Source organism: Lates calcarifer, linkage group LG7_1, assembly GCF_001640805.2.
Source record: "Lates calcarifer isolate ASB-BC8 linkage group LG7_1, TLL_Latcal_v3, whole genome shotgun sequence".
Classification (NCBI taxonomy): domain Eukaryota; kingdom Metazoa; phylum Chordata; class Actinopteri; family Centropomidae; genus Lates; species Lates calcarifer.
The window spans coordinates 6647781-6673203 of NC_066839.1; the positions used below are offsets into that span (position 1 = coordinate 6647781).

At 39.2% G+C, this 25423-nt stretch overlaps 1 protein-coding gene across 1 annotated transcript in view; it reads right to left on the reverse strand.

The window, feature by feature from the left end:
- The window catches only part of lama2 (laminin, alpha 2), a 180227-nt gene extending 154804 nt beyond the window's left edge, over window positions 1–25423 (reverse strand). The window contains 1 exon segment of the mRNA XM_051071796.1: window positions 25178–25423. Coding sequence (XP_050927753.1) covers window positions 25178–25244 — 67 coding nt within the window. The 5' untranslated portion in view covers window positions 25245–25423.

Sequence of the window (25423 nt, forward strand, 5' to 3'; positions counted from 1 at the left end):
CACACACACACACATCTACTCAGGTTCATCATCTTCCATTCTTTTCTCTCTGCTCTGATAACCATGGTAACCTGTCTATCTGTCGGTCTGTCTGTCTTTTGGCCTCTCTATCCCCTGTCTATGCTCTGTTAACCAGATGTCTCAGAGGATCCACTGCAATGCAGGCTCCAAATTATAATACTGTCAAAATGTATAAGTACACCAACTGAGAGCTGGGCAATGTCATTGCCAAATGAGTTGTAACACTGATCACAAGGCAGTATCCCTAATAAAGCTGGTCAATCTATATGATGGCTGGAAGCTGCTTAAAAACCAAATACATATTGAAAACGGACATTTCATTTATGTATTTACTGGTCAAAGTAAACTCTTATTTGTCCTGGTTTTTCCCTTCTACCGTCTCAGGAGGGTCTTGTAAGCTGTACAGATTGTCAAGCGCCCAAGGAGCAAATTTGATTTTGATATTGGGCTATATAACTAAAATCGACTAGGCTTCACCAGTGACCCTCCCCCATCTGTGTTCATGTGACATGTCAAATCCTCATCAACATCAAATCCATATTCTCACTGTGTTAAGTGTTTGTTTACCCACAGCACCTTGCAAATATCTTTTTTAAAAATGTTGCACTGTAGAGAGGAGAAACTAAACGACATCAACATTAAATCACATACAGTGTGCCTGATTTTAATTGGAACCCAGTTCAGGGAGTTATTATTTAAAAAAAACATGCTTTCAGTTGTTCTTATTACATTTTGAAAGTGAACCTCTGACGTCCTGCACCTCCATGTGCATCACTAGTAATGCATGCACCAACACACAACGATCTAGTGTTTACAAATTGAAGATAATGAAGCATGCTACTCATCAATGTGGTAATAAGGATGATAAGACATCAATATGGAAGTTAAAAATCTATATTTAAGGAGAAAACATTCACATTGACTGAATTTCCATCAAGCTCAGGATGACAGCGAATTTGTTTTATTGTATAAAAGGTTTCTATTACATTATGAATAAAACTTTATTTGCTTTTACTGTCATGGTAGAAGATGACTCTGCACTGCTTGCCCTGCTGCGTGTGTATGTGCTTGTGTGTGTGTGTGTGATGGATGTGTTATTGTTGAGTTTTGAGGCTAGATGTATGCTTGATGGAATAAGAAGGAGGTTGAAAAAGACAGGATCATCTCTCTCTGTATCTCTCTCTATCTCTCCCTCCATCCTGAATAGTTGGGGGGTGAGAGAGAGATATGTATGGAGAAAAAGATAGAAAGATTGATGGAGAGCGAGAGATGGATGGAGGGATTCCCAGAGAAAGATAGAGTGTTGTTTAAAAGGGTCAGGGCCAGGAGAGGAATGAGGGATGAGACTGCGATAATCCTGTGTACACACACTCACTCACACTCACACATACACACACTCACTCAAAAAAACATGGAACCTATACCTACATATATCTACATACAGAAGTACAGAACACATGCAACACACTAAGACATACACACAGGATTACCCCATTTAAATACATGCAAACATATACATTCACAAATATGTTATGGACAATTAATTTACCATCCAGACATAAATGTATATGTACAGAACACTAACTAACTAACACACCCCACACAAATTAATTTCTAGCCTAATACACCACATCTGATAGAATCAGTTTTACAGCAAGAAATAACATAAACTCTAATCAGTCCTGGATTCATCTCCACCTTTGTAAGGGTCTCTCCAAGAAAACTAATCTGCTTTGTTAGTTCAGATGTGCTCTGAACACCTGAAATATGTTTTCTCCTCTATGCCTGAGTCACAACCGAGACAATCCAGGAAATGGGATATTAACAATTTAACAAGGACTGAGGAACTCAATACATGTCTGAAGTTATGATAAATACCTTCAAATTGTCCTTTTACTGGTTAAATCTATGGTTATGTCTTCTCCCACACTTTCTGTATCACAACTTAATTATCTTATATGCATACATCAAACTTCTTCTGACAATAAAAACACAGTATTGTCCATTTGAGATCACTGCTACTTGTTAACTGACACTGACTGAAATGCCCTTGTCTGATCATGACCACAGTAATATATCACGATTCAACCTACAGTGCATCTCCTTCAGGAAAAAAAAACACTACATTGTATCAAGCTCACAATGCTTGTTTCTCACCAAGGCGACAGTAATGGAGCAATCACCACAAATATACCATTATAAAGAAATTAAGTTTTGTATTTTGGGATAATATAAGTATGAGAACATGAGCCAACTTCCCCAAGCACAGATATAGAGGCTGAGGTTGCAATTTTATTAATTTAGCATTTCTATTTTATTATTATCATTATTCTTGGGATCAGAATACAATTAATTTGTTATCTTGATCTATCAAACTTTGTTTTCTTGTAAAAATCTGATAAAGAAAAAAATATGTTTTCTCAACACCACGACTTAATTTGGTAACTGATGGTGGCCGCGATGGCTGCCTGAGATGTAACTCGGCAATGGTAAAAGAACAAGTAAAAAATAATTTGCTGGCTTGAGATAACAGGACAATTATCTCAAGATACTGAGATAACACAAAGATAGCACAGCGCACATAGAGCTTAAGGACAACAAACCAACCGCCCAATAAAGAGCTGAATCATTAACATGACATCACCACAACAGTTCAAGATCTTACTGAAAAAATTGTTAATACCTGTTTACTTGATTAGATCATAATTTCATCATGAGAAAAATCTATGTATCTATATAATTAAATCATGATAGTGAGGCACCCAGTTAGTTTTATCAAGACATTGAGGTTTAACATTTTAGATCACCCAAGGTTGTTCTCAGCATCCAGGTGTAACATTTATTTTGTTATTTATTTATGGATTTATGGCTGTCGACCCATCCTGGCTGCTAGTGTTTAATAGTAGCACACACACAAGGCTGTCAGTGTTCCATGGTTGCTGCGTGTTGTTTCTATGGTAACATAGTTTGTACTGACATGTTGGATATATGAATGACTTTTCTAATACTTGGCAAATTATCTTTGCTGGATATTGACTGCCTCTCTGTTTCTGTCAGTCTACATCTCTGTTAGAAACGTTTATGAAAATATCATCTGAGCTAGACACTTTCTAACTGGTGCTAAAACTGTGTCTTTTTTACCATTCATCCACAATGGCTATGGTTGAACTTAGGTAAAGTCAAGGGATCAAAATTGTAATAAAGTTTCAACCATGAGTGTTTGTATAAAATTCTGTACAATCCAGTTATAAGAGATATTTCAGTCTGGACCAAAGTGATGGACCGACGAACACTATGGTTTCTAGAGCCTTGCCACTAGCACGGCTCAATAAAAACTCAAGGACAGACCAGAGCAACCGGTCATTTAGTCTCCAAAGATATTGCATGCATTGTTATTGTTGCTAACTCATATTACATCTAAAGACTTTTGGCCATAAAAAAGGTGTTCAGCGAATTGTTGCCCTCAGCTAGGCTTCAGAAGTGCTTTGAAAATTGCTGAAGGCTTTTATCTATAGGTTTGAACATTTTCAGAGATTTAATATCATGCTAAGAAAATGATGTGGACAGGCTGATACAGGTAGAAACTCTGGTTTTATGGCTATTTTACAACAATTTACCATTATAGCCTCAGCACTGATACTGTGTTACTATGATTCTTGCATTTTGGGAATGTGTAGTTAAAGACACTAAAAAGCCTATTTATGTGTAAGTGTCACTGTCTCCTGGAAGTGTCACAGTGGATAAATTAATTTCCAAACTAATTTCAGTGAATGAGTGTCATTAGCTGCATTATTGTATAAACTAAAGGCAAAGATGAGGAACACAATAAATATCAGGTAATCACTCTCTTCATCTTATTATCATCTTCATTAATCGTTCTGTCTTACCCTTCTATTTTCCTCAATATTATCCTTCCACGAGATTGCTGTAAATAAATGTCTACTTTCAGGTTTCCTGTTATTACTTGTCTGGTGCGATAAGAGTTAATAAATGTACATTCATCTAAACTTTTGTTTTCCTGCCTGTATCTCAGGCTTTATATCTGTTGGCCGGTCTTCTGTCGACCTCCAGGGGTTTCATGGAAAGCTGAAACGAACACTAAGTCAACATCCTGCTCTCACTAGGACTTCCTGCCCCGGGAGTGAGTGTTCCCCTTAGAAATGAAGCAAAATGCAAACAGACAGTCAGTCAACCTGCCTTGAAAGAGAGCAATGAATGACTTATTATACAAAGCAAATAAAGGGAAGAGATGGTGGGCAGATCAGAAGGGTCAGGACATCGCCCCCATCTCACTTCCTTTGTCTCTCTATCAATTAAATTTCATTCCATGGAGTTTCACCCAGCATGACAAGATATCCTTTTCTTTCTTAAATTGCAGTAACAATACTGACAACAGCAAAGAGCTTATGATTAAATGTCATTATTATTTGTTATTGTTATATTAACTTCAAGCTACAAGCAACACCAACTCAGATTTGATTCTAATCATTTTCATCTTAAGGCATGATGATTACTATAATTAGTTCTGTCAATGTAAGAACTTACGTTCTACCAATTATTGTACATTCATATTACTGCTGTATATGTTCTTTAAAAATAACACCCACATGCTTTTGCACGTCAAGTTTCTGTTTGCAATTGCATCCAATTTCAGAACATTAACCATCCTTTTCCAAATGGCCACACACTTATCACAGGGAAGAGGGAAAAACGTGGGCTTAAAAACGTTTGGGTGGGTGCATGTGTGTGTTGTCTGTCTGTCTGTGTTTGTCTGTACAGTTGATCTTTGCAAATGTTGTCCTCTTCCAGACGGTCATAAACTCAGTCTAAACAGGAAAACCACAAAGTTATAGACAGTTAATCCCCTACTTACAGACATAGACACACACAGACAGACAGACACACACACACAGTCAATGACCTGACCTCATCTGTTGCAGGTCACACTGATTACTATGCCCCATACTAAGCCCATACGGAGGGGGGGGGGGCTAAACCACTGTCTCCCAGGAGGCCCCCTGATTCTCACCACTCAAATTAATTTAGCAGACTGGAATGTTACATACACTATATGCTCTTAAACTGCAGGAACATAAGACACCAACATGACATTCCCTTTACATTCTGTAGTAAAAAGTACTTCACCATCAAACCCTCCATTTGCTAGCCATCTGTTTGCCAAGTCCTGCTCCCCTTGTAATAGTCAAACCTTGCACTGTAAAATGACTCCTATACAGTTTACCAAAATAACAGTGGTAGAATTGCCCCTCAAATTTGAAAGTAATATCTGAAACAATGTGTCCTCACTTTAAAGAGAGATGTTAAAAAAAAACAAAAAAAAAACAGGCTTTTCATTTTTGGCCAGCAATATCAACTTTGTCAGCTTGGCAATTGTTGTTAGGCAATTACCACTAATCCTGTGAGTCAGTTAAAAAAAACTCTTGGCCATATAATGATGTAGCCAGCTGGGTTGAAATGAGAACCCTGGAAACAACTGCAAGACTGCATTAGTTTTAGTTAAGTATACATAATTAACTGTCACAAATCAACACAGTAGCATCAGGCAGTTAGTATAATGGCTATTTTGGTTAGCACAGGGATGTCACAGGAACTTGATATTTCATTAACAAGTCGATGACAAAAATCTGAAAATCTAAAACTTGTTTTTCTATAGTACTGTGGGCACTAAAGGTACCAAAGATGTTGCACAAAGTATAAATCCACAAGTTCTCATTCTGACATCAAATACAAAAGGAAGACGAAGACAGATACACATTAAGAAGACACACCATAGCCTGGCAGGCCTGATGTGCCTAATTACTGTTGTTATGTCAATTGCTGCTTGGGAAAGGAGTTAAACAAAAAGTCAATGGCAAATACAAATACCCTTTTGTGCATATTTTCTTTTTAAATATGCCAATACCTAGCAATTTTTGGCATATATAAGTGGGTTGTGTTTTTGAATGTATGGTATCCCTGTTCCTGATTACCCAGTAACAACAGGCAAGTATATATGTAAATAGACTTTACAGAAATTTATTTTCAAATTAAACTAACTACGAAGCCCAAGCAAACAGTCATGAATCTCGTCACAAATGGATTGAGAAATCAAAACCTTGTAAATTAAAAACAGAGCAACTTATATTGTGTAAATTACATCAACTAATTGTATTCCTAATTTCAACTGTGTCAGCCCTTTGTATGGAGGAATAATCAGTGATGTAGGAAATGTGAAGTTCTTTTCACTGTGTAAAAACTTTGAAAAATTAAAAAAATAAAAGGGAAGAGGTTCAGACAGAGAGAATGTTTATGTGCAATAACTCCTGGATAAGTGGTTGAAGTGATTTAGCTGAGCTCAGACCAGCCAGCAGTAAATCTATCCTGCAGTGGACCAACTGCTCTCACTCTCTCTCTCTCTATTCTCTGCCACATATATATACACACACACACACACACACACACACAGTCAGTCCACACCTGATCAGGCAGTGATGAGGACTTTGTTAAATCATCCACAAGCACCTCAGAGACATAATTGCATGTTTATCTGTGTGTGTGTGTATGTGTGGCTGTATATGATTTAAGTAGGAATTCATCTGTGCTAGCCTTGGTTAGTACTTACACTCCAGGCCGCAGCCAAGGCCACTACACACACCCCCATATATACGCACACGTATACACACACTCTCTAGGGGATATGTTGGTGTTGGTAATGAAAACATGCCAGTGAGTAGATTTACAGGAGAGAGCAGCTTGACCTCTGGCCCAAGAGAAATTTATCACTGGTAGAGGATCTAATCTTCTCCTCTCATAGCTGCAACCACTACATTCTTCTCACAACCTAAAAACAATATAGAATCAAAAAGTATAGAATAGAATAGCATAGAATCAAATCTCAGGAAGATTAATCATCAGCAGTTGCTCCTCCTTCTACTGCTGACTGCTCTTACTTAATGTCAAAAGTGTTCCCAGGAGATAAAATCATGGTTAAGTGATGGTTCAGGCTTTTAGAGCATGTGTGTGGCCTGAAGCTTTCCCAACGTATGTGGCACAACACCAACATATACCTAAAAAATGGTAATGACAGGAATTGCTGTATACCCTCACAGTGGCAATTCAATTTAACAAATGTGGTTTAAAGGCAGTTTTGGCACTGAAGTCAAAAGTCAAACCTACAGATGGGTGAAGTAATAGTCTGTTTTTTAAAAAAAGAACGGCTATTGGATATTTTCTGTCCAAACTGCTGCCAGCTGGCCTCAAGGTAACTGTTTTCAATTTTATTTTGAATAATTCTTTTAAGTAATGTCACCTAATAGTTTTTGCCCTAAAGTATCCATGATCTGATTGTGTTTTCAAAGCCACTGTTGGAGATTACACTTATAACTACACTAAACATAAGTAAGTTATAAAAATGTTCTAAGAAGATAATGTGAACGAGAGAGACAAGGTGGAGAGTCTGACTGTGTGATGATATACCATCCATGTGTTTATGTAGATGTATATTAGGAATGTGCAGGTCTGCCTTGAGAGTGTTGAGTGCGTTTTGTATCTGTCAAGTCAGGAAATAACATCATTCTCCAGACGCGGCTGGTGGGGACACAAGGGATTGTGGGTAATTGGAAATCCAGATGGACATGCATGAGTTTCCAGGAAGAAGTGGTTACCACAGAGATCACAACCGAACACACAGGGTACAACATTAATATCATTCATCTCCTTCTGTGCATCTCTCTTATTCTTTTACCTTTCCTATTCTCTTCTCATTTTCCCCGTAATTTCCTCCCTCATCGCGTGGGCTTTTTCTCCTTTCCTCTATTATCCATTCAGTTGACTTATGAATGACACTACGAGAGACAGGAAACAGTGCGCAATTGGCTTAAGACTTGAGTGGGTGAATCAGTGGGGACCAATCAACAAAATATGTACAAAAAGAACAGCCAGTAGTCATGAGTAATACTTGCCATACGTGGACACAAAATTAATCTCAGTTGTCTTCTCTGGAGACCAACTTCTTCACAGCAGTGAAGAAAATATGGCAAGCTAGCCATCAAATTGATGGAAGCTAGAGTTGTTGCAATTAGTCTTTCTGTTAGGAGAGACACGCTGTAGTTGGCTGTACTGCTCCAATTTTAAGATTAGTTCTAACAGTTTTATAGTCTGTTGACAGCAGACAGCCAAAAATCTGAAAGCTGGAAATCATTACACGCTAACAAAAATACAAAACAGATGTTTAGACCTAGTTCACATACAGGGTTTGTATATGATCTACTGACAGAAAACATGGGGACCCCAAGGGGTCCAAGCATGACACTTGTGAAACAGGTATTTGATTAACTTTTATGAGAGTCAAAACATCTCTTAAGAAGTTGTAATGATTTAGGGTGTAATGATTCTGAAAGCAAGACTAACTGCAATACGAACATCCACAATCTCGTATTGCAATACAGGACTACAGAACCATGATACTTCAAAGACATTGTGCAAATAAAGCTTGACGGACTGACTGATGAGTAGGACAACGGAACAATCTATCTGCTAGTGCATGTCTTGGTCACAGAAATGTGTTCTAGCCACATGAGACCGTGTTCCTGCTCTTCTGCCCTCTCACAGGGAGGTCAGAGGCCAGGGTCAGCTATGGTATAGCTACAGCAGAGAATCATACAGAAAGTCTGATACCATCTGGTTTGTTTTGAACAGGCAATAGTATATTCGGAGTATATTCTGATATGTTCAAATTTTGACTGTCTTTGATAGCTGCCTCCCGGCAATTTCTGGAATGTAACAATTAATAAAATAGGTAGGTATGAAATGCCTTCAGTGACAAAAGTCCCCCAGAGGGAGCCTCTACCCCAGTTTGGGAACCACTGTACCATATCCTCTAAAGAGTGGCAACAGGCTTCTATATCTCTTCTTAAAGTTGCATATTATTTCCAATATGTGTAATTTTCAATATGTTTACTGATCTTATAGCCATGGCCCTATCTAAATGTATGAAACTCAGAATCAAATGAGTGAAATGGAGCTGAACTCACTGGAGTTAAAAGATTCTCACACACAGCAATAAATGATGGCTATGGATTTTGACAGAGCTGAACTACAGGTTGCTGACTCATCCGTTTTGACCAGCACTGATGGCTACACATCTGCTATTAGCTGGCCTCCAGCTACCACTAACTGCTCTGGCATGGGAAAAGTTCAGGTTAGACTGCGCAAAGCTGAAATTTGTGTTTGACAATACAGAGTCCATTACAGAGAATTTGAGAGCTTAATAGACACTGTATGTGTGTCTACAGTGCTTTATGAAAGTATTCAGTCCTTTAAGTTTGAGTTGATGAGTTGACTATGTGAGAGCCGTAAGGGGAAATAGTTGCAGAGAGAGGAAAAGTCTGACTACACTGCTCACTCATGTTGCGGTGTGTTTGTTTTCACTGAAGGTTAGATGTATGGTTGACAAAACTATCTGTTACACCAATGCTCAGTCTGCACCTGTATGTGTGTGTTTTTGTGCAAGTGTGTGTGAACGAGAACGAGAGAGCTGTGTGTGAGGGAGTATATAGCATTCATTACAGTGGCGCTACAGACAAACTGCTCCCTGGATAGACATTGATTTTCACCCAATGGATCTCACTGTTAGCAAACCTAATAGCTCGGTGGGTAATGGGTACATGTTATGAATGAGCCCCTATGGGCAAGAGAGGAAGAGGAGGAGGAGGAGAGGAGAGGCGAGAAGAGGAGAGGAGAGGAGAAAATGTGGAGAGGATGTGGATAGGGAGGTGATAGAGGAAAGACAAAAAGCAGAGGAGGAGAACGTGTCAATAGACAAACAAGTGAGATGAGGATAAAATAAAGAAAGGAAGACATGGGAAAGAACAGAGTAGAAAAAATACCAGTGCAAAAACTACAAGTAAAAGAGAGGAGAAGACAGAACAGAAAATTAATCAGTAATGTATTCTGATGATCGAATAATCATGTTAATCTGTTTTAAAGCAAAATACCAAATGTTTCGTGGTTCCTCTAAAATTGGCAAACTGGCTGCTTTTTTTGTCATACATGTTGGAGAATTGGTTTTCTTTGGGTTTTGGAGAGAAGAGAAGAGAAGAGAAGAGAAGAGAGTGGAGAGTGTCAAAAAAAAGAACAGAGGAGGGAAACTGAATAGATCAGATTCAAGTTGAAAGGGGAGCTGCTATTTACCATTACTGCTAATAGGTTTCAAAAGGAAGCAAGTCGTTAGCTAAATGGATAGGCCCTAAATGACACATTACCATGTTAAAGGCTGATTCCGCTCATTATTGGAGCTCTGATTCCTCCATGCATCATCAGCTAGTGCTGTAAACTGGCCACTAGTACCGAGACCTGCTGCCTCAGCAAATACACACATGCACACACACACACATCAGCAAAGAAGTAAAAAGGGCCATGAGAAAAAATCTCCTGGTCAGTGCTTTGCTCTGAATCAGTATGTAAATCAGGGAAACCACAGAAAACCCAGTTTTCCCATTAGTACATTTGTGGTCAGAGAACCTACAAAACATTAAAATAGAGTACTAAAATAAGGTATGACAGAGAAGAATACAATAGAGCAGAATAGAATAGAATGCTCCCAAGGTCTCTGACCACTTTCAGTTGATGAACAGCTGTTGAATCTATAACGAACATCATAAGCGTGTCTGTCATGAAACAGATGGAATTTCTGCATTAGATACACCAGGAAAAAACCACACCATGTCAGTGATGGCTTTGGCTAATACCCTGGGAACCAGTCATTTACCTCTAGTAAGAGTGAAGTCACAAACACAATCATTAAGCTGTACCTGTACTGTGCATGGCACTGTAATAGTCTACTTACAGTGACATCATGCTTATGTAAAATGCATAAACACTTTATAAAGACTGCAATTCAGTGGCATATTTAACAACAACCTAATATGAAACTGTTCATGAAACTTAGAGAGTGATTAAGGGACACCATCACAGTCCCTAAGATATGCTTACACTATTGGATATTATTAATCTGAGCTGGTCAAGGATCTCCAGCAGTTAAATTGAGATTAAGTGTTGTAATCATTTTTTATTCCCTTCCCCCTAATCAACCTTAGTCCCCTTGCATTTCATTTGGTACCTTTCTACATTTCCCATGCTGCATTTTCTAGAGTGTAGACTTATATTTATTCAGCTGTTGGTTATGCAGCAGCCTGCCAATAATTTTATGTAGGCCACCTGGAAATTAGCTCCACAGTGGCTCCACTATAACTTCAAAAGTTTCTTCAATGGGATTTCAGACTGATGGAGAAACTAAGCTGTGTTTAACAGAGGCTTATGACATCAGGCTAAAAGTACACCAGGTCATATAAAAACCTGCAATTTAAAATGTATAATTTATGGGAGAACAGGTATATTTTGTTCATTTATAATGAAATATTAAATTGATGAGTAGTAGTGAAGTAATGAAGTAACAGTGTGGAAATTTCGAAATAAACGTGATCCAGAGTTGTGATACACACTGGAGACACGGGTGGGTGGGTGGGCTGGGGATTCCACAAAGATCCCTGGCCGGAATCAGACCAGGAATGTTGTGGTTTTATGGAATAAGCCACAACAGTTAAACTTTTAAGTAGTGAGTCATTTTGTCTCACTTCATATTAGAGCTCATACCAGTTATACAATTACACATCTTAGAAAGCCAACTCACTGAAGGGTTTTGTGTAAGTGAAGAGAACATAATGACAGACTATAATACTAGAGGTATGATGTCTTACTCAGAAATAACCTGTTCTGTGTTTGCACTGAAGTCTGGGGTGTTTTTATTTATGCTTTTTCAATGATGAATTTCACCCACTATGTCTGTTGCACATACAAAATGGCCAGTTACTCATTGGCTTAACTGAACTGAACTGAATTGAAAACCTTTATTGTCATTGTACATCAAGTATACAACAAAATTATGGGTACTCCTTGGCTTATCAATTAACAGGGGACATTTACATTGTAAAAATATAATTATGTTTTACTATTATACCACACACTGTAGCCACTAAAATAACTACATCAATATCTGGCTAGTCATTCACATAAATTGACAATGAAGTGGATTCAGGAATGCATGTGCAGTGCCAAAGTCAAGCACAATGCAAATGTGTTTTAGGGGAGACAGTATTAATCAAAAGCAGCTTCATCAGATTAACTCACCAGTTTTAAGTAACAGTCTGCAAAGAGTTTGTCTGAAAATCAAAATACCTAACCCAAACCTGGAGATATTACACTGGCCATAGGAAGCAAAATCAGATTTGGCTTGTAGTAAAAAAAAAAAAAATGGAAGCAGAGCAAGACCCTTACAAGTGAAACTAACAGAAGTCTTTGTTAACAGGGTCCAAGCAAGCAGAGGACAATGAGCTGGTTGAGTTGCTAGAACAGAGCAGTGGGCTCCTAGGAATAAATGTGCTGACAGACCACCCACCTCCCACCCACTGTCAGAACAAGCCTCGGGCTCAGCTGAATGCTTAGGTCGGCTTTCCTCTGTGGGGCCAAACAAGGTCAGCAGAAGAAACATAAAGTATGAGTCTCACAGATATTAAAAACTGGAATATACAAGGTTTGATGGACAAATGTTTCTGAGAAGCCTTAAAACTTTTTTCCCCAAAATATGCTGCCTATTATATAACAGAAGCTAGCATTTGCTACTGATTTTTGGAAACACTAATAATTTAATACTTCACTGATCCCAAAAAGGGAATCCCCCATAAGGGAGGGTGGATCAAAGGTCAAATTCACCATCATCTTTTTGCACCACCTCCTACAAGCACAGTGCATACACTGATCAGCCACAACACTAAAACCAGACAATACCAAGTACAACCCTCATGACAACAGTACTCCCCAATGGATGGAGCCTCCCCCAGAAGGACAGTGTGCCTACCATACTGCAACAACTGCCCAAAAATGGCTCAAGGAACACGACAAAGAGCCCAGGGTGTTAACTTGACCTCCAAACTCCCCAGATCCCAATCTGACTGAGCATCTGTGAGATGCACAGGATCACACCAGATTCATGGAGGCCCCACCCTGCAACCCACAGGACCCTAAGGATCCACTGCCAGACACCACAGGACACCCTCAGAGGTCTCATTTCAAGGGACCTCCTGGGGTGTTTGTTGTAGATGGGTCAGAGCTGTTTTGGTGGCACAAGGGGGACCCACAAAATATTAGCCAGATCCCTCAGATGTCAAACCCAGTCCATCCTAATGTCTTACTCAGGGATTCTTCAGTAGGGTAAATACTTTGAAATTTGAAGCTGGATGTTTTGGTTTAGACAAGGAAATACATGCATCTATAATTTATTCAGACAGACATCAGGTATTACAGAGATATGTAGCCTTTAGAGGTGCAGTTAGAAAGGAAACGTCATCCCATCATCTGTGGTGATGCTGGCAGGCAGTGGGACGCTCAGCAACAGGATGAATCATTCCTCCTAGCGTCATAAAAATGAGTTTATCTGAGTTTTGGCATTTCATTGTTTGTTTTTGGCCTCAATACTTGGCCTCCATAAAGCCAACCATTATGACGTTATTTATTTTAAAACAAATCGTGTCTACCCAGCTACTGTACATGTCTGCCAACCTCTTTGTGCCCTGAACAGGAAACAACATTGTGAAATAATTCACTCAGTACCAGCCGTGTCCAATCACAGAGCAGGACCCAAAATTCCCGGGTGTCACTGGTCTATTATTGCAGGGCTGCAAAGGTTCTGTGGCCCACGTCCACACACACATGCACACACATCATTTTTCACATATTTCATCTTGTGTCAGATGTGAACATTTGCTCTGCATTAGGCTCTCTGTGGGTTTGCCTTGGACCAGAATAATGGAAATACAAAAAAATATAATGGAAATGTGAAATTACATACAGAATATGTCCCCCTCTCTGTACACACACACACAAACACACACAATATTGATGAGAAAAGCAACTGGAATAATGGAAAAGCAAAAATGTATACACAACACATACCTCTTTTCCCTCCTTCACTCCAGATTTGCCTCTGCCTGTGTTTTTGGTTCTCTCCTTCTCTCTCTCTCACTCACTCACTCACTCACACACACACACACACACACACACACACACACACACACACAGGTGTGTATAAATGTTAAATCCATAGCTAACCAGGCCAGTCTAATAGACTCTTATTCCTCTGATGCTTTATCAGCTCAATCACACAAACATTCAGCCCCAAAATAATGGCCTTTCTGTTTGCTGCCTCTTTCTGTGTGCGCATGTGTGTGCTTCTATCTAAGAGCTGTGCTGCAAAGACTATGTGTGCACTGCATACAGATCTGTCAGTAAAGCCAGAAACGACAATTGTTGGGTTAGAGAGTCCTAGACTCTCACTCATTCATTTGTCCAGCTGTCAGTCAAGCCGGCTATTCGTATTTGATTTTAATTAAAAGTTACATTGCCAGGTACTGAGTATTGGCAGTCTTAGAGGATGTGGTTGCCTCCTACTAAGCGGTCAGACAACAAGCCTGATCAACCCTGAACAACACACAACATAAGTGTGTCTTGGATTGACTCTACCATTGCAGTCTGCACAAAAAGTAGTTTTCGTGCAACATGTTTGCCTGTTTACATTCCTCTGAACACCCAAAACCTTGGTGTAAACTACTCAAATTCTGCAGCTCAGGTACAGTTAGTACAAACCCTCACTGATTATGGCTCTGAAACAATCTTAGCCACCATAACTTGGACCACACAGCAGGCTGAGGTCATGACAACATGAGGTACGGGACGGTGACCCTGACAGCTCAGAGTTCATGAGTGTGAGAGGTTAGAGGGTGCTTTAATATTGAAGGTCATGACACAAAATCATCACATCTGGACACACGGTAAGAAACAACAGATGCAACAACAAACATTCAAAGGCATTTGCCAACAATGCTTTTCTGTGTTTCTCCACACACACACACACACGTGCAACCATGTTGCAAAGACCATGTGGTTAGTAATGAATACAGCCACTAACCAGACCAGTCTAACAAGAAGCCTCAGCTCAGACATTCTGACCACAGAGGCCCATAGCAGACTTGCCAACAAAAGTGTAAAAATCAGCTTTTGAAACATGATCCATGAAGAATTTGATAGTGGAGTCTGGTACAGTGGGTTTGCTGTTGAGGCTGAGGGTGTCTCTTAGGTTTCTCTGGGAAAAATATATTTTACAGAAATGTGTTTTGGAAAAAATGTCTTAAAATGCATTAGACATAGGTTATTATCTAATTTTATGGTATATCTCTCATTTACGCTAAAACACTAAAAACTAAAAGACAACTTTGAAGATAACCAGATTTAAAAAATTTTGCTTTGGGAGTACTGACTCCATTATGAAGCCACAACAAAGCCAAAGCATCAAAAGACTGTGTACAGACAAAAAGTTAATTATAACAACATGTTCAGGCCATGTGTGTCAAACTGAATACATTGTAGGAGAGGTCACAGCTGGCAGTTTTTACAGTGTGATTAATGCTTTACAAAAATCAGCATTAAAAGTATGTTTTAGGTTGTACATTTAAGTTGTACACTGGATGCTGTACAACAGACTCAGAAAATTAAAATGTTAGGATTGTATCTCCAGATTGTGTTTTTCCTTTGGGCTCTAACCAAGACGTTCTTTCGATGGTGCTTTGGGATCTGTTTGCCTGTCCTGCCAATCTCTACAGAGATTCTACATATACAGCAAACTGTGTATGAGTACACACAGCAGTGAGTATACACAGCAAACTGTGTATGATTATATATACTTGAGCTTGATCTGCAATGGTAACCTTTCATGAAGATGATGTTTATATTCTTTGTTAGCCTTTTGAGGAGGTAAGTAGGGCTGGGTACCAAACTTCGGTTCTTTTATGGCACCGACCGAAATGCTTCGATACTACTCAGTATTGAAAGATGCCTTGTTTTTTCGGTGCCAAGTTTCAATACCAAGGAGTTAATCCCATGATCGAGATCTAATAATGCTGCCGGTGATTTGCTGTAACGTTACACGCAGTAGAGGCATGCAGGAAAAATACATATATGGTTACGCCCACATACGCACTCAAAATTATTTGTTGTATATTTTTTATGTTAGGAAATTGCTTTGAGTGGAAAAATGCCAAAGCTGAAAAATAAAATTCAAGATTTGTACTATAATATGTAATGGAATTTTCTTTGCTAGAATTGATTTGATAAAATTGGTATCAAAAAAAGTATAATTCAGGAAGTCAAGGTATCAACATTAGTACCAGTATTGAAACTTTTTGAACAATGCCCAGCCCTAGAGGTAAGACAGCAAAAAGAGGCAGCAATGAAGATACTCACAAACACTGTATTTCTACACTATATGCCTATAATTTTGGTTTTATCTATTAATTAATTCATAGGTCAGTGAAAGTGAAACACACAGACATCGTACAGCTGGAACTGGGGTAACTTAATCTTCTCATGATAGTAATAGTGATATAGCGATTTTGCAAGAATTCCTGGGAAATACAGGAATGTCAAATCTCAGTATTCAACCCTAGTCACTGGCCATCAGTGTCTGAGTCAAAACAGATTTGCAGGTCTTTTTTGATTTTGTCAAGTAGAGTCTGAACTCATCAAATGCCTTTAGTGTGACTCCAGAGCCATGTCCATGCCTCTGTTTTGATAAACCTGATTATCACTACACTTTATCCAAAACCTGATCATCTCTGATTAAAAGAAACCATGTTGGTGCATCCCACTGTTGTAGCTGCACAAAATACATAAATCATAGTGAGTGCATAGAAAAAACAACCCCAGACCGAAATCAACAAACTGAGAACTACTTCCCAAAGTTTAACTCAGAAAAAAAAATACACACGCAAACCAAACCCAACACACTAAAAAATCCAAAATAGAGCTGGGGGGTGTCCGTCTTGCTTTATGGCTGTCTTTGAACTGCCTGTGTCAGACAGATTTCTCCTGTAAAAAGACAGCTTGCTCTCAGTGTGTTCGCTGCGGATAAACAAAGGTTTTGAACTGAAGTGATTTGAGCTGGAACAAAACAATAAGACCTCCAGAAACCAACAGTGAAGGAGTAGCAAGACAAACAAACTGAGGCCAGACATTGAGCTCAGCTATGGCTGCAGAGGTTGTCAGTGGTACTCCTACACAGGATGAAAGAGAGAGAGTGAAGAGGAGGTGGAGGAGGGGGGAGATGAGGGGGAAATTTGTACAAGGAGGCACAGAGGAGAGGAGGATATGAAATAGAGAAACAGCAAAGCACAGAATGCTTTTGATAAGTGGAGATGTGCAAGACGTCCAACATCAGCTGAAATGAATGCATTTTTCCTTAAGTATTATTGACTTGGAAAAATTCAAAAAAAACAATACGCAGAGAAGGAGTAGAGGATTAAGTGAGGAGGGAAAAGAGGAAGAGGACAACGATCAGGGGGCCAAGGAATGAGAGATGGAAAAAAAGAGCAGAGAGGGGACAGGAGAGAAAGAAGTGGGCGAGAGGGGATGAAGGATTATGAGTAGTGGAGGAGGGGAAAGCGTCTGAGAGTGTGTATGCAAGTGTGTGTGTGTGGTGTGTGTGTGTGTGTGTAGGGGAGCTCATTATTGACACCATGTGTTACCACAGGAAGCTCATTGGGAAAATATAAGCACCCAGAAAGATCAGAGAGCTAGAGAGAGAGATGAGAGAACGACATAGAGGAAGAAAGATGAAGAAATGGAGGTCATTCCAAAGTCTTTGCAGCTGCAGACGTGTGTGTTTGTGTGTGTCTAAGGGTCAGTAGCCTGTGTTTTAACAGCTGTACATCTGTATGTCAGACGTGCAGTGTTTTACCCACAAGGTCACAGTGTGAAATCCCATAGAGAACATACATTCAGATCTATCAATCTATTATAGACACAAAAATATAAATATTTAAAATGAATACTGCCTGTTTACCTGATGTGATTTTAATAGTATGAGAAATAGCAAAATTTCAGCTTCTTCAAGAGGCCTCATAAAACACTTGAAACAAATTAAATACTGACTTTCTAGAAGGAAAGAATAGATCTTCTAGACCCAGGTATATACAACATGAAAAATTGAACATGAAAAGCTTAGTCTTCTGATATAATTATCAATATCAAAATAATCTGTAGAACTCAGTGCTAGATTTAATAATTGGTAAATATATAGCAGGTTTTGCAGTTAAACTCCAAAGGACTCACCTACATTTGGCTCTTTATTATTCAAGTTAGCTACCCGAAGTAAAATGCTACTGGAGAGTAATTTACCCACACAGCAGCAGCAGCAGATGTGTGGGTAAATCTAAAAGGATCACAGTGATGAAACCATCAAACTCCACTGGACTGGTGCTTCAGAGTGAAGATGGGTAATTTTGGTTGTTATTTCTGTACAAGAAATGCCCCACTGAAATTTAAAAGTTGAAGTACACAGGTAACATGGCTACACAAGATACTGAAACCTCTTAACATGGAACACTGACGCTATTAAACAAATTTACTTTCATTAATTTCCATTATTTTCCATATTGCAAAGACATGGGGTCATTTCTGAGCTGAATGTACCCTAAAATAAGGAAGTGAAAAATAAGGAATGTCGGGAGCTGTGCTCCAACCTAAAAGTCTGTCGTCTAATCTATTTATGCTCTTTACTAAAAAACCATATCACAATCTTGCTTATTTTTTCGGGTACAGTAAATAGTCTGGGTGCAGGAGATGGTGCAAAAATCACATACACAACCTGTATGAACTCACACACACAATTACCAATTCATCAACTTGTGCCCTGTTTCTTTCTGTGTCTAAGCCCAGAGTAGAATGAGCTGGGCAGAGCAGCTATTGTGTCCCTGGTAGAATTAACTATTGATTTTCTCCTCAGCATTATCAATGCTGTTCTGACAACAAAACAGCTAGGAAACACTTACACTCATGGGTGTACATACACACACACACACAGACCCAGATTTTGTTCAGCGGAAGATGTGCTTTGTAGGAGGCAGCACAGCCCCACAGGGAAAAGCACAAGTCAAATATTAACATGCTATTGTAACAGACGTACACAAACAAATATACAAACAATGATACATGCAGATAATAAAATATGTAAAATAAACAAAACTAAATATTTTGAGAGTTTTAACTCTCATGATTTAGGGTACACCCTGTCCAATGAAGCTTTAGACTGTGTTTATGCACTGCATGTTTATGCACTGTTTCTACAATCAGAAGAACGTAGCATTTGTGAACATCAGCAGGTCTTCATGATTCAAAAATTAACTGGAATACGTTTGTCTAATTACCATAAACAAATGCCACCATGGTCATGTCAGTTATCTTGTTCCAGCCACCATCTGTGTTAAAACTGAGACCATAAATCCCTTAGCTTTCTGTATTAAAGAAAATGTTGCTACTTGTCCCTTTCCCCAGTGAGTGTTCATCCTGTTACTGAAATGGAAAAACATGTCAGAAATAATTTCTTCATCCACTTTTCACTCATTCTACAATCTGCCATCTTCCACAATCCAGCAGATTCTCTGCCAAAACTAAACGAATTAATGTAAAATGGACCATAGGGACTTTAGGAGCTGCCAAATCAATCTGATAATGGTGTCTTAATTTTAATGTGGAAATAATTCATTTATGTTAAAATTCCACATGCACCACTCCTGATATTCCCAAAAAGTAATATGCTGTCAGTGCTAGCATCATGACCTACTTCTGCCCTACACTGTGACAAGTGTCAAGAAAAAAAATTAACTAAGATTCAAAATGTCAGAGTCACTGCAAACCCTCTCTTTATCCTTTCTTCTTCAGCTTCAGCTTATTGACAGGAAGGATATAGCACCGTTCCAACTTAGCACCTGGCTAATTTTAGCTCCCACAGGATTCCTCTAAAGTACAGACACACACACACACACCTGTTGGTGGTCATGTGATCAGTGTCTTTGGCACAATGTCATTGATTAAATTCTTGGCTGCCTTAAAGCCAAAGACAACTTCACAAACATAGTATGACAGCAAGCCAAAAGCAACATACAAATACAAGTGCCGTAATGAGCCTAATCTTGTACATCAAATCTGCTAAAAAAAAAAAATTACTCTTAAACATATTACATTTGCTAAACACAAGCAGACACAGACATACACTTTGCTTAAAGTGCCAGGTTGAATATGAAACTCCAAAACTGCACATAATTAAAAACACAAGACAAACTTTCCTTCCTGGTGGGAGGCCAAATGAAGGATGCTGGATGAGAGTTAAATGTCAACTGTTATAATCAAATCAAAGGAAAACACCACAGGTATGGTACTGCAGTTCCCTCCTGTTCCAATACACTTGTCAAGTGTAATAGATTTAGAGATCTGACATAAAACTCAATGTCCTTGTCCTTAATACAGTACAATACAGCCAACAGGCCTCTGCAACACATTTGCCCAAAGTGACATTTTTCCCCACATACAAATGTCAGTAGTAAGTTGGAGTTCTTGGACACTTGATTGGATAAATCATGCAATCCTAAGATGCCACCTTGGGCTCTGGGAAAATTGCGAATTAGAAATCATTCTTTCTAATGTTATGATTTCCTTTCCCCTTTGTCACCATCCTTCCCACCTTCCCTCCTTCCCTTCCTTCTTATTCCCTAGGACACACTGATTATATTCACTGAATTTGCGTCCCAGTCTGAGAAAAAGTCTGAGAGATTTCACTCTGGTGTATTCCATCAAATCCATTCAGCTAAGCTTGGCTGCTTTCACATTAACATACCAGACTGAGATCAACATATTTCAGAAACATTATGACATTGGGATGAAATCACCTCATAAAAATGTTGATTTCTCTGATGGGCAGAAAAACCCATTCTGGATTCACATCACATTCACTGCAATACCTCTGATGAGTTCACATCACATTGCGTTTAGCCCGGCTTGGTTAAATACACATTACCATAAACTTATAAACACATCTGTAGTTGCTCCGAGGAGACCTTTTATCTACAAATTAACTATTTTTTATATTTTCAGCAAATCGATAAGGCATTTCATGGCATCAGGCCACACCTTTGATTATGCCAAAGTCCGATAAACATCAAAAGGGAAATCAATCAGATTTCTCACTCTTCCTGATATGTTTACTTTTTTGAAGATGCAGTATGAGGTTTCTGAAGGACAGTGATATTATAAATAAGTCACATGGATTTGCTAAATAAAAATGTTGATTTCTCAGTTGGTTTACAACCCTTGTCTGGATTCATTCCACACTGTTGTCTCTAGTGAGTTTACTTCACATCCATTCATGCAAATCAGGCTGGTAACACACATTAATACACACCAACTCAGACAAGTCAACTTTTCTGGCAACTTCTCACAACTTTCCAAATTCTCCCCAGTGACAGCCGCACATTCTTGACATTTTACTATCTTTTATCGATATAGTTGTTTGGCTTGGCTCTAGAGTCTCATGCATCATACTGACTCTCATCTGATAGAAAGTCAGAGTTCAAAACTAATATTGCAAGAAGAAGCATATTGATGTACTGTGTTTGAAAACAAGGTCTTTAAATGGAGGAGAACAGTTAATTCTGTGCAAGCTCTGCTACAGTTTTGTTGTTTTTTTTTTTTGTTTGTTTGTTTTGCTGCTGATTTCACTGGACTTTTCTGGCCTGGAATTAGTATTTGACTCAACATTTATTGTGCTAATACTGGCAACAGACCCATGTGACAATCCAGTTTAGGGTTGCAACTACTGATTACTAACTATCAATATGTACATTTTCTCTGCCACCGGACATGGTCTCTTGCCAAGGAGCAGGTAGTGGTGATGGTCACTTGCCAAGAGCTTCAGCCATTGTTGCATTTACAGTACAGAAGTTTCTCTCTGAGCAGCACTACTTCTTCAGGGCAGACTGGACACTACACTGACACACTATCAGAAAGTGATGAGAGGCAGGCCAGAAGAAGTGACAGAAAACAAAAATCTCTGAATATAGTGAAAAATCTCAAGTCTTTAGAGCCCAAGATGGTATCTTGAAGTTTGCTGTCTAACACTCAAAGATTTTCATTTTTGTGAGAGAAGAGACAAAGAGAGAAAAGCAGCAAATCCTCACATTTGAGGGCCTTAACCACTGAATGTTTGATGGTTTTTGCTTTATAAATGACTAACTGTCAAACTGTCAATCCAGTGAGCAGAGCACACACAAAACAAAAATACAGAAAATCTCTCATGTGAACTCACCAAAACTGTAGAAAATTGTGTTAATGTGGCATTCCATTGCTCATATTAAGATGACTGAAATAAATAGCTTTTCAGGGCCTTTAAACAATGATTCAATTATCAAAATTGTTGTCTGTTTATTTTCTGTTGATTGATCAATCAATTAATCAACTATTTTTTTCAGCACCAACCCAGTTTATTCATCATTTCTGCAATAATGGCTGATAAGACACCTGCAGGGTCTACAGTATTCTTTCTGCCTATCTCTCCTGCAAATGTGTTTGAATTTCTCTCTCTCTCTCTCTCTCCTCAAACCAGCCCCAAAAAACTTTTTGATAGCAAGGAAACGGTTTCAAAAGCATCTTGTCGTTGTTTGTGTATACGTCCAATCTCTCCCTGACTCTAACTCACTACCTGAACCACATCCTCTCTCTCGTGTCCTCTGAACTTTCGGTCTACCTGCTCACCCATTCTCTCTCTGTTGCTGTTCCCTCCAATGCCTAATAACTCTTGAACGTACCCTCCTTTCTCTCTCCTCTCTATTTCAGCCCTCCTGCTCCTCCTCCTCCCCCTCTTCTCTTTCTGATTATCTCCTGATGTCTCTCTGAGCTCTGTCGCTGATAGAGAGCATGCCTGGTTGACACGCCTGTTAATGAGGCTCCTCACACAGATGGCCTTTCTCGCCCTCTTCTACTCACTTTCTCTCTCTCTCTAACACACACATTCACACAAAGTATGCAGAAACACACACATCCTGACGGCAGCCCCCCACCCCACATCCACACCAGTCCTCCTCTCTGCAGGAGGTCCAAAGCACTCCTGGGTTAAACAGTAGCTGGAGATGCTCTGAAGAGGATAAACAGAAAAAAAGCATGACGAGCACTAGATTTGTCTCATCTTCCAAGCAACAGTCAGCAACATCAAACCATCGTTCAATGGACACACACATGCAAACAAACTCTACACACACACATGTTCAAACAGCTTCTTCATGCATTGTTTTTATCATCTAGAAAAGTCAGATTTCACATCATTTTGTGGTTAAATTGGACAATTTGCCTTACAACTCTAAGAAGCAGTATTTTGCATGAAGATTTTGACTCTTTTTGAGCTCCACAGTATATTGATTTGGTCCCTTGCTGTCAATCCCCATCTCTGCTGAAGGCTTTGTTGCTCATTTTTCATTGTTGACTATGTCACGGCCCTACCATGCGTACCACATAATTAATCTTTCACAGCCTCACAAATAACCAAGTAAAAGAGCAGCAGCAGCTTTTCCTAAATTGCATTCCAATGACTCAGTTTGAACTTTTAAGGGTTGCATCACCTAAATAACTTAAAAAAAAAAAAAAAACACTGAATATTTTCTCATATAACCCTTGTGGCATCCAGGCATGCAGAATGATGTGGTTTTATTTGTCGGGGTTTTGAGACATCCATCTGAGATTTTGCCTGCACAACTATACAACAGAGATGAAATGAATTTTGTTTGTGGTGCTCAAAGCATTGAAAATAATATTCAACATCAATATGTCTTTCCAGAGAGAGCATACCTGGTACTCCTAGATCATCCACAGAACACACTGAACAGTTTTAATGGGAACTATTTTTTCTAACTATATTTCTTTTGAGAAAATAGTTCTGTATTCAACAGTAGACAGCGCGGTCAGTGAGATGGACTATCCAGAGAAACAGTGACACAGTTTCTGGCACATTGATGTAATTTTTTTTAATGCCATCTTATCAATAATTTGAGCATTGCAAATAAAATTAAATTCATCCTCATTGTACTGAGCTGGTGGCAAACCAAAAACAAAACTACCTACATGGCTAGAACCCATGTACTGGATATGTATATATACTTATACATAAAACTTCATACCATTCTGAAATTGTCACCTTGGGACACCATACAAAATCCCAAAACCACAAATGGCACACTATAAAAAGCTGATAAGGATAACTAATCTTACCATTTGCCAAAAATATCTACAAACTGAATCCTCTAAATCACCAGCTGATTTTTAACTACTGAACAGGGCCATACTGCCTATACAGTTCATACATACACATCAATGTGTACAGTCTGCACTGCAAGCGTCTAATGCACTGGAACTGCTGTATATGACAGGGTGAAACACAAGACTCCCTAGGGGGTTCACATAATTTGTGAGGCTAAATGACAAAGTGCACACTGGATAATCACAAACTCTGTTGGCTAAGCAGTAACTACAAAAAGGCCAGCCAAGTGACATCTATTTGTGCTGTATAAGTACATATAGTACAGCTATGTCAGGGTCCATCGTGCTAAAGTTCAACGTCTTCTTTTGATTTAATTAGTCTAAAAATGTCAGCTAATATGAGGCATTCGTGTCACCCCAGATGATTCATAGTGTCTCTCAGTGTCTTTTAACAACAAAAACATCACAAACAACAAACACAATCAGGCAAAAACCTCTCAAAAGTAAGTAATTTACATGCCCCTGGCTCTTTTTTATCTATGCTGTACTGTCACTCCAGTTAACAGCTCTGTTTTTTGCTCATCGACAAACAGGTCTGTCATAATTACCTTAAAACGCGGTACGCCATTGACTATTTTTCACATTATTTGCCCTCTTATATTGAAACAGGAGTGACGGGGTGTTTTTGTTTTTGACCACTTTGATACTGTGACAGAAAAATGACATTAATAAGGGGTTTTCTTGCTTACCACAGGCTGAAATATCCCTCCCGTAGTCACACGTTTTTTGATTTAGCTAGTCTGTGCAAAGGTGTAGCTAGTTACCTGATTAGCTCATTAAGGGAAATAAACAACAGCTGTGCGTGAGCGGCACAACACTCATTTGAGTGTTGTTCTGTGGTGAATGGCCCTCGCGGTTGTCGTGTACTGGTGTATCGATCTGTAGTCATGTCTATCATTGTCTGAGGACTCACCTCTCTGCTGGGCATGGCACCACTGCCAAAGCAAAGCAGTCAGCAGCACGGGCACGAGTCGCTTCATTTCGTGCTGTCTTTGCAGAAGCCTGATGTCGTATTGCGCGCGCGCTGTGGATACCGTGCTGTCCTCCTTCCGCGCGGCTCCGTGTTGAGTTTAATGTCAGAGGAAAAGTTTCACACAGAAGTTGACCCAAACTCTCCCTCTCTGCACACTCCTTCTCCTCCTCTTCCTCTCTTCTCCCC